The sequence below is a fragment of the Ursus maritimus genome, unplaced genomic scaffold, assembly GCF_017311325.1.
Source record: "Ursus maritimus isolate PB19 unplaced genomic scaffold, ASM1731132v1 scaffold_12, whole genome shotgun sequence".
NCBI lineage: Eukaryota > Metazoa > Chordata > Mammalia > Carnivora > Ursidae > Ursus > Ursus maritimus.
The window spans coordinates 42,401,591-42,417,653 of NW_024423564.1; the positions used below are offsets into that span (position 1 = coordinate 42,401,591).

Sequence of the window (16,063 nt, forward strand, 5' to 3'; positions counted from 1 at the left end):
ACCTAAAGTTCCACCCTTGGGTAGACTGGTTACTTGTTCAGAATACAGGCTGAGTGTTTTTCTTTTTCCCCTCTGGGTTCCTTCTCTACCTGCTCTTCACCCTGCTCTGTCCCCTGAGAAACTAGCATATAACCCAAAGGATTACATCAATAGGTTCTCTTGTCCTGCAGCTTCCGATATGGTTTGGCCAGTGGGGAGGTATCAATAATAGATTGGAAGGTAGGAGAAGAAGTTTCTGGAATGTATTCTTCTGGCTCTCTTCCTGGCAAGTCACCTCAGGTTAGCTATACCTCTCTCCCTAAGGCTTCAAGTCTTGTCAGTCAGCTTTTCCATTTGGCTTCTCTTTCTGGATTTGGGTAACCTCTTCCCCCTTTTGCCACTTCAGTCATAGAGGTGAAAATGGCTCCCAATTGTTAATAGCCTCTAGGTTTTGCATCAGCTCTTATTTCCCATAACTCTACCTGTATCTTTATAAATATTTACTAAACTCTCTACAATTTTTCTGTGTGAGTATAACATGTATTTCCTGCCAGGATCCTGCCATATTCTTAAAACAAAAACAAAAACCCAACCCCACCTTGCAAGGTATTGCTTCCCAAGTAGTACTTTAAATGGATCTTCCATAGGGTGGTCAGCTGTTCATAAGGCATGCTGGTTCAGGGTTGGTCATCCGCTGCTGGCAAATTCGTCACGTAAGTATTGTTAGGAGCCAAGTCAGCCTTTTGGGTAAAACTCCATGTTATCAAAATCCCCACATACTCTTCATCCCTGTTTCATGATTACTTTTTCACAAAATCATTAAATATGTGTCTTACCATTTAAAAAGGGTCTTTACTAAGTAACCATATGAAACATCAACATCTTCATATTCTAGGTCCATTTTGAGTTCAGTCCTTCTAGTTATTTCTCAAACTTCCTTGCTACTGATTGTCTAATGTTTTTATTTTCAATTCCATGATAATGTGGCCAAATCGTTGGCTTCTGTTTATGAATAAATAAACGATTCAGGTCATCTCTTCCAGTCGAAGTAGATAGCCAGGAACATTTCCCCTGATCAGTGCCGACAGAGCCTCCTCAGCCATCTATAAATCTAGTTTAATTTTTTTTCCCAGTCAACTATCATAAGGCCTCTTTCATGAGTCATAGGTCCATGTTAAGACAGCGCCTCAGGAGTCAGCACACTATTGTAAGCGGTATTTTATGTAACTTTCTTGTGTCTTCATGACCTTCTCAAGCACTGTATGAATATACTACTCCTACTCAATAATGGAATGCTGTTGGGCACAGCTAACTTTAGGCTTGATGGATCAGATAACATCTAGTTTTTGATGGGCTTCTTATGTCCCTGAGTGATCATTCAGGGTCCAGGAGCAACTTCTCAAAAGAACAGTTATTTGCTTGAAAACACATGAGTTTTCTCCAAAACCCTAGGGACCTCCAACTGTGATTCTCTAAAAGACATTTTCCATAGGTCCTCTACAGCATCCTGTTCTGAGTACATTATGCCATACCTACTGGCAGATCTACTTATACGGTAGCCTGGATTATCTTGAAAAGCATTTTATTTCTCTGGGCTTTACTCAAATCTTATAGGTGATTAGAGTTGTGCCTCTTTCTTAACAGAGAATGCAAGGTGCAGCCACTTATCTTTCACTTTGGAGGAGATATCTCTACTGGACTCCTCAGGTCTCTATTATAAGACTCTTGCATTTTCCTGAGATTTATTTCCCATCCGTTAGCATACATAAGACTTTCAAAGGCATCGAGATTACATACTTTCCAATATTCTCCAGATATTATCTTCAGGGTGCCATCAAATGTAAGGAATTTGCATGGTATCCTGTGGAGTAAGGATATTATCAAAACTCTGCAGACTAAATTGTGGCAAAGAGCTAAGAAGTCATATAGCCTTGAAGGAAGATAGTGAGGATGCAATATTCTCTGCCAGGTGGGAACAAATTCCCTTGGTGTTTTTTACTTATTGGGAAAGGTGGAAAGTTTTTGTTAGATCAGCTGCTGCATCCAAGGTGGCAGAGGCCACTTTGATTTTAGTAAAGACTATAACTTGAAGAACAATTAAAATTAAGCTCATGACTTAGTTAAGCTAAAGAGAATTCGTTATCATTCTTCAGAAGCAATCCTCTCTCTACACTGACCAATCAGGATGAAATACAGTTTCCTTAGGGAGAATGTATTAATTATGAAATAATATTATACTAAATATGAATATGTTCATCTCTGTATTCTAAGAATATTTATCAGCCTACCACAATAAGTAAGGCCCAATGAATGAATGACTAAATGGATAGAAATATGATAATTGATAATTCATATGAATGAATGAGCGAATGGGAGTTTGATCATATTCTAGTCTGGCATTTTAAAGCTTTTTATGTTAACTTTTAAGAATTAAGGTTAATAGGTATCAGATACTGTATAATTGGTTAGGCCCTAGGGAATATCTAAATCAAGTTAAGGACTCCATGTATTAAATCATATAGTAAAGAAACAAAAGTTACTAAAATCCTAGCAATTGCAGCTATGAGTTAAAAAAAATAACAAAACAAATAAAATAGAAAAGAGGATTTAATTATTATGAATATTTAGATTGGAGAAGATAAAAATGATTTAACTGAATCCTTCAAGTATATAAAATATTTTTAAAAGCTGTATAATAATTAGTTCATTAAATAGCAAATTATTTCAAAAATTGACAACATGAAGCAAAGAGTGTTTCTTATTTCACAGTTTCTGTGGTCAAGAGTTGGGAACAGCTTAGCCAGGTGGCTCTGGCTCCAAGTTCATGGCGTCTTGAGGTTGCAGTCAAGATTTAAGCCAAGGCTACAGTCAGCTGAAGGCTTGGCTAAGGTGGAGGAGCCTTCAAGATGGCTCACTTACATAAATGTTGGCAGGAAGCTTCAGTTCTCACCAACTGCTGACAATCATGTGGGCTTTTCTATGGGACTATCTCAAGCCCTAGAGCTAGTGATCTAAAGGAGAGCAAAGATTGAAGCTGTAATGCCTTTTATGACCTACTTTTGAAAGTCACCCAAATGTAATTTCCGCCACATTCTATTCATTAGAAGCAAGTCACTAAGTCTAGTCCACACTGAAGAGATGGGGAATTATGCACCACCTGTAGAAGGAAAAACGTCAAATAATTTATGGACATATTTGAAAGTCATCATAGATGGTGATCAGCTGAATAAAAGTAAATGGTATTAAATTATAAGAAAGAACTCCATGATAGCATGTTCACCCCCCATAAAATCGGGAAGCAAAAAAGATAATCTGGGATATACATATATATGTATGTATGTATTTTTTGGAGATTTTTTGAGAATGTGAATGAACATATAAACCAATGGATCTCAAGTGAAGCAGTACCACTGCCAGGGGGGTCATTCAAAAAGTTTGAGTTGACTTTTTGATTGTTATAGTGTTTGAGGGGGAGTACTACTGGCATTTAGTGGATGGGAGCCAGGAAAGGTAGATATTTTGCAATATCTGGGACAGTTCTATACAACCAAGAATTGTCTCACTTCCTACCTGACTTTCCCATGTCGCATTCATGTAGGTGACAACTCATTTTTAAGTATTTGAATCTAGAACTTCTGTTTTAAAATTACAAATGTTATTTTTGCATGGTTTCAATGAATACCAAGGGAATTTGAAGAAAAAGTGTACTTTTTTGTTAGAATTCACTAAAATTTCTTCGCTTAGGAAAATCATATTGTTGACAACACACTTGTGTTATTTAAATCTCCGACACAATATACCTACATCTTCTTGCAGTTATACCTGTTATATTCAGTGATTCTATCTATAGGTGCATGCACCTGGCTTAATTCACTGTCTTTTGGTTTAGTCTCTTGTGAGCATTTGTATATTAATATGCACACTATTTAATTATAAACTATTTTCTCATTTACATTACATGAGGACATGTTATTGATATTTTAAAAGAAATTATGTACATGAGTGAGTCATGTTATCTGTATTATTTCAAGATTATAAAAGGAGCATGGCAAAATGTTTATTATAAAGAAGATGGATTGGGGCACCTGGGTGGCACAGCGGTTAAGCGTCTGCCTTCGGCTCAGGGCGTGATCCCAGCGTTCTGGGATCGAGCCCCACATCAGGCTCTTCTGCTATGAGTCTGCTTCTTCCTCTCCCACTCCCCCTGCTTGTGTTCCCTCTATCGCTGGCTGTCTCTATCTCTGTCGAATAAATAAATAAAATCTTAAAAAAAAAAAAAAAGAAGATGGATTGGGTATGATATGGTTGGAGAAGGACTGACCTACAAATCTGTGAAATTAAGGCACTATTTTTTTTAAAGATTTTTAAAATTAGTTTATTTTTTAGAGAGAGAAGTGGGGGGAGAGGTAGAAAGAGAGGGAAAGAGAGAATCTCAAGCAGGCTCCCCGCCAAGCATGGAGCCTGACGCAGGGTTCAAGCTCACGACCCCAAGGTCATAACCTGAGCTGAAATCAGAGTTGGACACAGCCAAATGAGCCACCCAGACGCCCTGACAAATCTGTGATGTTATGGCACTATTAATCACCTAATATGACAAGTCCTTGACATTTGTGGGGAAGTATTTTTGAGCAGATCTATCCAGGAGCAACAAAATGTGAGTCACTTGTAATGCCATGTTTTCCAGTAGCCATAGTTAAGAGAATAAAAAGAGACAAGTGAAATTAATTTTAATAATATATTTTATTTAACTATATTATTTTAGATATGATCAATATAAAAATTATTGAAATTTTTATATTCTTTTTTCCTGCATACTGTCTTTAAAATCTGTTGTGTATTTTGTACTTACAACATGTCTCAGTTCAGGCAAGCCACATTTAAGTGTTCAGTGAACACGAGCGGCTGGTGGCCACCATATTGGACAGCACATTCCTAGAAGTGCCATGAACAGAGAAATTCCAAGAAAGGGCGTAAAATGTGAGCAGTCTCTTAGTTTATTAACAGACAAAACACTGTTGCTGCACATCTCCATTTCCTCCCCCCCCCCCCATCAAATTCCTCCAGTGGAGGTGTGGCAAGACGGTGACTTGATGGAGAAGATTAAAAACTAGGTATCCTTGACTGAGGTGACTGGGTTGGACTAGCCCTTGCAACTCTTAGCTCAAAGATTTGACGTTCCAGCTCAAGCACGGGTGATCTGCAACACAGCTTCTGGGCCAGAGACTGCATAGAGAGGTGGGGCGGCAGCTTCGTAATCGCAGCCACCTGCCGCGCTTTAGAACTACGGAACCAAGGAAGAGCATTCTTCCCTTGCCAGTTAAATCTTTGGCTCTTTCTCCTCTGTCCCCAGGCATCAGATCCCTCCCAGCCAGATACTTGTCCTCTCCTGCCAAGTGTAAAGTTTTTCTTTTCAAATGACAAAGATTCCACAATTACCTGTGTCCTCTCCTTTCCTACCATATGTGTCCAACATCCTGCTGACCCTCGTGCAGCTGATACCCATGTTATTTCCCACTGCGACAAGCTCTTCCTAATTTATCCTCTAGCGGCAGCATGACAGCTTTTGAGCCCCGTGGTTAACACTTGAGCCTTAGACGGCAACAAGCCTAAGTTCAAGCCTTGTTTATGCGGCTGAAAAACTGTGACCCTGAGAAGTAAATAAAATTCTGAGGGGCGTCTGGGTGGCTCAGCAGGTTAAGCGTCTGACTCTTGTTTTTGGCTCAGGTCACGATCTTGGGGTTGTGCAATTGGGCTCCGACACTGGGCACGGAGCCTGCTTAGGATTCTCTCTCTCCCTCTCCATTTGCCCTTCCCATCATTTCTTAACTGCAGCTCAGTTTTTTTGTGAACCTATAAATTTTGGGTAAAAATAATATCTACCTTATAGAATTATTGTGAGACTCAAATGAGACAATGGATGCAATGCATTTAGCATAGAACTTGACACACTGTGAGTAATTAATACCTTGAAGCTCTATTATACTATTTCCTCATTCTGTACTTTCATCCCTGCTCCTGGCCACCTGGTCCAAGTTCTAGTCATTTTTCAGTATTGCCAGGTCTCGCCTCTTCCCTATGGCTTCTGTAAACTTTAAAGATTTTATTTATTTATTTGAGAGAAAGTGCACGAGTGTGCATGGGTGTGAGGAGTGGCAAAAGGAGAGGGGAGAGAGAAAATCTCAAGCAGACTCCCTGTTGAGCGTAGAGCCCGACTTGAGGTTCAATCTCCCTACCCTAGATCATGACCTGAGCAGAATTTGAGTCAGGCTCTTACCCAGCTGAGCTAACTCAGGTGCCTGCTTCTGCAAATTTTGTTGTCTCCTTTTCATGTTTTCTTTGAGAAGTCTGATATAAACTATACTGGTGTTGACTTCTACTACAGGACACATACTGGTCTCTTAGTAAATTCTTTGGTTAATTGATAAAAAGGGAAAGAACACTATAGCAGATTCTACTAATGTCCTACCCCACATCTCCTCAGTCCTTCTGGGTTTGCTTGTAGCTATGGTAGACTGTTTCACCATGCCCCCCCATGAGCATGTTCTGTATGGTTTCTCAAAAGGTTCCCAAAAGGATGGAGTCACCCCTGTATCACCAGCGGTATCCCACTTGTTAACATGCCTTTTGTTGACTTTGCTTCCTTCCCTGTCTTCATTCCCACTTAAGCTTCCTAGAATTATCTCCCAAATCACCCTACCCATAGCAAAGTCCTTGTCTCGGGGTTTTGTGTTGGGGAAACCTAAATAAGAAAGGAACTAACATTACCAAGTCCATGTTGCATGGCATTCTACTTTATTATCTTCTTTCATATTCTCAAAATTCTTACGGGGTTTGGTATTTTTATACCCATTTTGTAGTAACAAATTAGAAAGCCAAAACTAAAATAATTAAATGACTTGTTCAGGGTCATAAATATAGTAAGAAGCCAACCTAGCAATCTAAATGCTTCTTTATGTGCCATTTCTGAGTCAGTATTTGTATGGAAAAGGAATAAAATATTTCAGGGTAAAAGAAAAATATTGCAGGAAACAGGTAAAAGTGGATCTCTTAGTTTTAGCCAAAATGTGACCCCTTTTTCACAAAAGTAGAATATAATAAAATAGTATCCAGAGACATTGTCCACTGAACAGTTAGATGGCATTTTAATGCTTTCTTTATAGTCCACTATCTTTATTCTGGGAAAAAAATATAAGAAGATAAGATAGCAGAGGACTGCTGAATGAGTCAGATTTTATAAGACTGTATTAGAAAATGAAACCTATTTGGCCTCTGTGACATAGAAGAAATTATGAGACAAAGGAGACTTTTCTGGGTACTTAGATACTAAAAGGAAAGACTTGGATGGATGAGAAAAATTATTGAGAAAAATTTCTATTCCATATTTAAATTCTCATTCAGAATTGATTTCTTTTTATCTTCCTGAGTCTCACAGACCATGTACGTAAGGGTGATTGAATTATTACATGAACTTCAGATCCAATAAATATGGGTAAGGAGATAGCTGGGCAACTGTTAAAGGAAGCAAGGGACAAAGAGATACGTTTTCCATATGCAGAGGCAAGTGTTATCAGATGGCCAATGTGTTTTCTAGATTTTTGGCAACTATATTAATCAAACTGAAAAAGTTAGAAACATTCAGTTAGAATAGGGGGTATTATTTAGCTAATGCATGTTATTTTATGTTATTCTATATTCTAGCTGTCAGTCAAGTTTATAATTCTTGGAAAATAAAGGTGATGAGTTTATATGAGGTAAAGCCCAGCATCTTCTGAGAAAACAGAATCAAGTCCAGTTTTCGTGAAGTTTGAGAACACTTGATATTTATACTAAGCTTTGAGATTATCCAACAAAATGTCCAGCAGATCTTTATTATATATTGCCACTAAAGTTGCTGATGTTTGCTTTCATAATGGCACATGAGGTCATAAAGAACAAGTCAATGTGCATTGGGTATTACACTTTCATTCGGTTGAATTTTTAAGTGGTTTTCACTTATGTATAACCCAAAAGAATTACATCATAATATTTACCGTAAATTTATTAGCTCTGCTATGAAGTCATTTAGTTTTAAGCCCTAGGAAAAAAGTGACTTCTAGCCAACCAAGCATTTGTAGTGTGCCCTCTAATTCACATTCTAATAAATGTCATTTTCTAAGTGCATTACCTCAGGTTTTGGCTACAACCCAGATGAGTCCTGAGAGATTAAGAGAAATGTGTTTTCTGACTGATTCATCCATATTTTATTTCACTTTTCATTAAGAAATTACTCTTTGAAGAAAATCAATAATCTCCTGTGACTGAGGGGAGAGGTTAGTGCGTTGCAGTGGTGCATTCTAATTTCTCAAATCAGACTGCTTTTAGTCAGCTGGTGCTGATAGAGTTTTTGTCCTTTCTTGTTCCTGCAGCCTGGGTACATGGAGACCCCCGGAGAGTGGCCTACCCTACAGACAGCAAGGGCCACTTTTGTGGCCAGAAGGGCACCCCCAATGAGTGAGTATGGCCACCTTTCCTTTGTCTAATTTTACTGTCTAAGCTGGAACCTAGAAACTGTAACTGAATCAGCATGAGTTTGCTCCTTGGTGAGTCACAGGTAGGACTACACCAGGTGAGTTGTCACAAAAGGAAACTTTATTTACACCAAATAAGTTGATCACAGGAAATAACTTCTGAAGTTGTGACTCTCTGAGCAAGGGTGAATGAGTTCCTTTTATTTAAGGTTAGAATGCATATTTACATATGAAAGCCTTGTCATTGTATGCACAGGTAGGTATAAGGTCATGCATGTACCTTAAAGAAAGATGCCTATAGATATATATAGTATGGTATGTAAATGAGGCTTGTGCTCCATCTTGGGCGGAGATTTTAGTATTAGATGAGGTAAGCTAATTGTTGGTCATTCCAGAGGTGACTCTGTGGTCCATCTGTGCAGAAGTGAGTCGAGGGTTTAGCTCAAACTGGTTTGGTGGTCTGGGCCACTGGAGCTCTTCCTCAGGCAGTCATTATTGCTTGAGGGGTAGTTTCAGGTTCCATCATGGGATGTTATGCCCTAAGGTCCTTTTCCTGAGTTAAGAGATAAGTTGGGTACTCATTTATGGAGCATAAGAAATAGCAGGGAGATCGGTAGGAGAAGGAAGGGAAGAATGAAGGGAGGGTAAACAGAAGGGGGAATGAACCATGAGAGACTATGCACTCTGGGAAACAAACTGAGAGCTTCAGAGGGGAGGGAGGTGGGGGATTGGGGTAGGCTGGTGATGGGTATTAAGGAGGGCACATGTTGCATGGAGCACTGGGTGTTATAAGCAAACAATGAATCATGGGACACTACATCAAAAACTAATGATGTACTGTATGGTGTCTAACATAACATAATTAAAAAAAAAAAGATAATTTGGGAAGAAGAGCTTAAGGAAAATGTGGGACAAATGTTGGTGGGTCCAAGCAGGTCAGCTATAATGGCCAGGTCTCGGGGTCTAGCTGGTGACAAAATCATTTTTACATTAATCCTACTAGGCTTCATAAGAAGATTGAAATTCAAAAAGGAGGTCCCTCCTGATCTTCCTAGAGACCGTGTATAAGCAGTTGGGAAATTTCATACTATATGACTTAGGACAAGTTGTCATTGTTATGCATCATCTTATTAGAATGCATGAAGACTCTGCTTAGTAAAAGTATAATTATAGTGGATGAATTGGACGAGTGATTTTATCAGAAGCCATGTTTTAAAATGCCTTATGAAAGGGGCTTTTGGAAGGCTGAGTTCTGAGTAGCTAAACATTGCAGTTAGAATTATTTTTGCCACAGTGCCTACTGACAAATCACTTCACTTTTGAAAGTGTGTGCCACCCAGAAATCTTCAGTGAGGGGTAGGCTTTTTAAGGCTACTTGGTTGCTACAGACAATGGCTCTGACTAGCTGAAACAAACAAGGGAGAATGTTCTATCAAATTCCATTCTAATGTTAATCATAACAAAAATTTCCAATTTCTGAAGGCAAGTTTTTCTTATTTCTTTACCTTAAAACAAAAACATAAATTTCACATTTTTAGAAAATTTACTCTCCTTTCTCACTGGTCCATTTCTTTTCTGGCAATACCTGGGTTTTTACTAGATCTCCTGGTTCTCCATAACCAGTTCAGTTTCTATAAAAGTTGGCATTGAATGGGGAAAAAACAAAAACAGCAGCCTTCACTACTACCAAAAACAACAAAAAAACAAGGCTCAGAACTTTTTTGTGTGTATGTTTTTGTATGAACATTTGTTGTGTTCAGTATGTTGCCCACCCATAACTTTCGAGCTTATTATTCCAAGAGATACAAATCTAAAAAAATAGATTCAGGAAAGGGTTAATAAAATTCACAGAGTAGAGTTATTACAGATGATCAAGAGAAACTAGAAATTTGGGCAGTGGGGTGGATGAGAATCAAATCCTTAATCATAATCAGATTGAGTTTATGATAGTCGAGTGGATTCCTACAAAAGGTCCTTGTTGCCCATTGGAGACTGGACTAAATCCTCATCTAGAGTGGTAATTCTTATTTTAACCTCAGTAACTCAGAAAATCCTAGACATTGCCAACAAAACTTTTATACTATGAAGGACAAAGAAAGCAGCAGGTGGTGTAAAAAAAAATCCTACAAATGTCTAAATCTCTAGTTCTTAAAATAGGCTATTTTTAAAAGGACCTTTATAACAGTAAGTTTTCTAGACCTAAGCCAATGACCTACTTATTTCCGGCAAAAATGGGATACTACAAATCTCAGTACAAGATCATTCAGAGGTAATCCTAGGGTAACAGACATGTTCATTAATGTATTATTTATAATAACAATATATTGGAAACTATACAGATATCCAACAATATGTGGATGATGGTAAATTATGATGCCTCTAATATAATGGAGCCATTAAAAATTATGTTTATACTTGCAAGAGGTGATTCTGTTGATTTTCCTTTGTAGTTACTGGATTTTGTGTCATGATTATAATTGCTTTCCTACTCTTGAAAATAATATCCACCTGTATTTCTCTAATATATTTATGGTTCCCTTTTTTATATTTAAATTTCTAATCTAGTTGGAATTTCTTTTTTGTATATGGACTGAAGTAGGAATCAAATTTTTTTCCAACTGCCCATGCAATTATCTCAGAATAGTTGGTTGAATAATATGCTCTTTTCCCCACTGATTTCTGATACCATAATTATCATGTAATAATTATGTAATATATAAAAAGTTTATATTTTTAAGCTTCTCAATTGTTTTAATTCCTATAATAAATGTATATTAATTTGAAAATTTAACAAGAAAGTTTAATGATGGTTAGAGTTTTTAATAGTAAGTGAAAATATTAGAATGTCAGATTTCAATCACTTAAACAGTGATTTCTACTATCATAGAAATGGGCAGAAAGAAGTAAATACAATTATAAATATAAATTTGGAATGTGATAAAGGTGGATTTTGAATCAGTAGCAAAAAGATGAATTATTGAATGGTACTGAATTAACTGAAATGCTATTCATGAATATAAAATAAAATTAGATATTTATCTCCTACCTTACACCAAAATGAATACCAAACACTGAAGATTTTATATATAAAATATTCAATAAGAAATAGCAGATGAAAGAACAGAGGTATATTTTTAGAATTATGGGGTAAAGAAGTCTTTATTTGAAAATATATTGCTACTATGTTACTACTTAACTCACTGTATACAAAGTTAAAAGATAAGTGGCAATCCAGAAAAAAATATTTCCAACTTATGTATCTGACAATGGGTCAATAGCTTTATTATATGAACTGCTGTTACAAAATCAAAGAGGAAAAGAATAATTCAGTATCAAAGTTGGCAAAAGTCATAAACAGAAAATAACATAATGGCCAACAATAATACAAGGCACTGTTCAACCATAGTTAAAGAAATGCAAATTAATACATTTTTTTTTGCTTATTAGGTTGTCAAATTAAAAACATTAAAATTTTATACTGTTGATCAGAGTGAGGGGGGGGAAAAGCATCTCATTTTCTACTGTGGTAATGAAATATAATATTTATTGAAACTGTGGTATCAAATGTGGTGTCTCTCCTGATTAGATGGGGAGCCCCCAAATGTGGGACAACTATTGGGTAAAAGCCAGTGGCGCAGGCAGTGACAAGAATTCACCTGAGATGGAACAAAAGAGATAGAAGTTTATTGAATACACGTCATGGGAGCTGCAGGCCAGACAGTAGAGGAGAGGTGATCTGCAAGGAGGTCGTGAGTGGGGGCTGTTTTTAAAGGGGAGAGGTGAGGAGGTATGGCAACATGCGAACGTCCCCTGTTTTGGTAACTGCCTGGTGGTAAGTAGCCCATGGGTTACCTCTAAGCTATGGATCTTTTGAGGTGGGTCCCCTGATGGGCCTGTCTGTATTCATTCAGCCAGGGTCACTTTGGGAGTTTCTGCCTTGATTAAGTTTCCACTGCTCGAGCCTGTTGTCTAAAAGTGGCTTCTACAAAATACTTAGGAAATTTGTATATTCTTTCTGATTCAGCAGTTTTCCTCCTAGAAACTTATCTAGTGGAAATTTGCATAAAATTCCCTAATGTTATAGTGATACGGGTACTATGAAATAGTAATAAGATGGAAACAGCCTACATGGCTATCAATAGAAATTAATTAAATAAATTACAGTATAGTCCTATGGTAAAATGGTGCATGTTTATCAGTCCTAAAAATCTTTAACATAAACTGGTAAAAATATCATTAATTAAAACACACACACACACACACACAAACTTCTGTTTTAAAATGAAATGCATCTATGTCAGGATGTGTAATTAATTTAGCCCCCCAAACAATACAGTCTAGGAAATAGTTGTTACATTGTAACAGAGTATTTGTATTTGTTACTGTCATGATGTACTTAACAGCAGCCCTTAGATTCTCAATTCACAAAGACCTTCCTTACAGCTAAGTTTAAATGTCGTGTTTAGAGATGGTGTGATAATATTTGGGATGTAGAGTTTGGCCGTTTTATGCTTTGTTTATCTATGCCTAACCGAAAGGACACTAGGAGAAGCACCGGATAAAACAGAGACCTCAAAGGAAAACGGAGTGCTCTGTTGATGTAACTTTCTTTGCCCAAAGAGTTTCAGGGAAGTTATTCCTGATACTTGAGTATGGTCCTGGTCTTTGGATTTCCACTCCATTGATTTTGATGCCACCTTCTGGCTACTACGAAAACTTCAGCTTATAGGGGTGTTTTGAACATTGATGCAGCACAGTTACAAATTAGACGAAAATACCTGTCCCTGGTTTAAGATTCAGTTAGAGAAACAGGTAAGATTAAGAGGACAAAATTCTTCCACTTAAGTTTTGTATCAATTTCGCATCTAAGTCAAGCAAGAAAACTTGTCTTCAGTTTACTGAAGAACCTCTCATAAAACAGCAAGGAGGTCTCACGAATTTGTTTGAACACACTACAAGCCTAGATGTACTACTTGACTTAATTTTTAAAATCTATATCGATATAATATGTACACATGAAAGTATACCAAACATTAGTGAAGAGCTTATGAAGACAATAAAAGCAATGGTCTTCTATCCTAGGACTCCTTACTGACAATTTCATTCCACAGAGACCCTCTCTTCTCTCACTGGTTCTCTTAGTATAAAGTTCAGCTTGCTATAACAGAATACATAGACTGGGGGGCTTGTGAATGACAGAAATTCATTTCTTACAGTTCTGGGGACTGGAAGTCCAAGATCAGGGTGCCAGTGTGGTCAGGCTCTTGGTGAGGGCCTGTTCCCCGGTGTGCAGCAGTCCTCACTCTGCATCTTCAAATGGAAGAAGGGGCTAGAGAGCTCTCTGGGGTCTCTTATAAGAGCACTAGTCCTGTTCATGGGGGCTTCACCCGCAACACCCAATAACCTCCCAAAAGTTCCACATTGAGGGTTAGGATTTCAACATACGAATTTGCAGGTGGCCACAAACATTCAGTCTGTAACACTGGCCTTAATTCTCTGGTGGTTTTTTTCATACTTTAAGTAATAGGCTTATTCTTTTGTGCTTTATTAATGTTAGAAAGTATCCATTAAAAAAAAGTATCCATTGCCAGCCTGCTATGAAAAATGAAGATTTAACTCCTTTACATGATCTCTTTGCCTGATCCCCTCCTCCTCCCTTGTTTGCAGTTAGAATAATTATTACCTTTAGATTTTCATACAGTTATTCCTATGACTTTAAATGGTATACTAACACCTCTACTTCTTGTTCCATTAACTTCTGTCAGTGTTTTGACTCCTCTCCATTTAAAGGAGGATATTTTCCTGCTACCCTTCTCTCCCTCTTTCTTTTCATTTCTCCTTCCACTTTCTGTACTTACCTCTTACATAATCAAATGTGTTACGAAGTTCAGTTCCGAAACTTTAACAGAACCTTTCATGTTCTACTCGTAGTTTGATTCTAGAAGTTGGAAACAAACTTTTACTTTGTTATAGCTTTGTAAACTTTATTCAATCCCAGGGCATTCCATTTTCATGTCTTCTAGGTCACTGATATCAGTGTCAAATCTTATGCTTTATTATGGCTTAGTATCATCCCACATTTTAGTTTGCTTCAACATAGGGCATTAACATTTTAATTATATTTTGTTTGCCAACAAGGTTTTTTTCTTTAAACGTTTTTTTAATTGGCCTGTAGTTGACTTTTAATATCACCTCATATGTAATGTAGTATGTAATTATATATAATGTTGATTTACAATGTTTCAGGTGTACAACATAGTAATTGAACAACTGTATACATACATTTCAATATGCTCGCCATGTCAGGGGTAGTTACCATCTGTCATCACAGAAAGTTATTGCATTATTATTGACTATATTCCCTATGTTGTCCTTCTCATCCCTGTGACCTATTGATTTTATAATTGGAAGTGACTACCTTTTAATCCGCATCCACCTATTTTGCCTGTCTCTCTGCCCCTGCCCCTCCGGCAACCACCAGTTTATTCTATTTATGATTCTGTTTCTCTTTTGTTATTGTATTCATTTGTTCACTTGTTTTGTGGCATATAAGCATAATGGAACATTAGCCATAAAAAAGAATGAAATCTTGCCATTTGCAACAACATGGATGGACTTAGAAGGTATTATGCTAAGTTTTTTGTGAATAGCCTTTATCAGGACCACAAGTTTTTCTACCTAATCACCCCATTTTTTTCAGAGGCCCTTTTCTCTGAGCCTTTGTCCTTTTGTTTCACTCAGGACTGGGTAAATTTTAGATCTACTGCATAGCTTTAATTTTGGGACTTGTCTACCCCATTAGATTGGATCCTGATTCCAGAGTTGTCCAATTTAGCAAACAAAAACACAGAATGCCCACTTAAATTTTAATTTCAGATAAACAACAGACACTTTTTAAAGTATGTGCATGTCCCATGTACTGTTTCCTGTTTGCCAATTTGTTTTCCTTGCTGACACCCTTGTTTTGATGGAGAACATTCTCAATGATTTTCCTAAGAAAAGGAAGCACAGCAAGTAATTTCCTGAGTCCCTAGAAATACTTTTCTTCTCTCTCTTTATAGTTGATTGATGGCCTACTGATAGATGTGTACCTTGAAAGACATTTTTTGTCAGGAATTTGAAGCCATTATTTCAATGTTTTTGGCATCCAGTGTGGCTAATGTCAGTCTGATTCACATACTTTGCAGTGACTTTTTTTCTTTTGGAAAAGGCATTTAAAATCATTTCTTTATTCTTAGTGTTTTGAAATCTCACAATGAGACATAGGTCTTTTTCTCTTCTTCTCCTTTTTTTTTTTTTTAAATAAAGATTTTATTTGACAGAGAGACACAACGAGAGAGGGAACACAAGCAGGGGGAGTGGGAGGGGGAGAAGCAGGCTTCCCCCTGAGCAGGGAGCTTGATGTGGGGCTCGATCTCAGGACCCCAGGATCATGACCTGAGCCGAAGGCAGACCCTTAACGACTGAGCCACCCAGGCACCTCAGGTCTTTTTCTCTTCTTAAATTCTTTTTGTTCAGTCCTGAGTCCTTTAATTTTGAAAAAACTAGGATTCTTATTAGCCCTGGAAAATTTTCTT

General features: G+C 37.4%; 1 protein-coding gene across 1 annotated transcript in view; it reads left to right on the forward strand.

The window, feature by feature from the left end:
• Positions 1 to 16,063, forward strand: part of SLC44A5 (solute carrier family 44 member 5) — a 200,424-nt gene that overhangs the window by 112,847 nt on the left and 71,514 nt on the right. Inside the window, exon 4 of the mRNA XM_008690825.1 lies at positions 8,385 to 8,469. Coding sequence (XP_008689047.1) covers positions 8,385 to 8,469 — 85 coding nt within the window. The remainder of the gene's footprint in view (positions 1 to 8,384; positions 8,470 to 16,063) is intronic.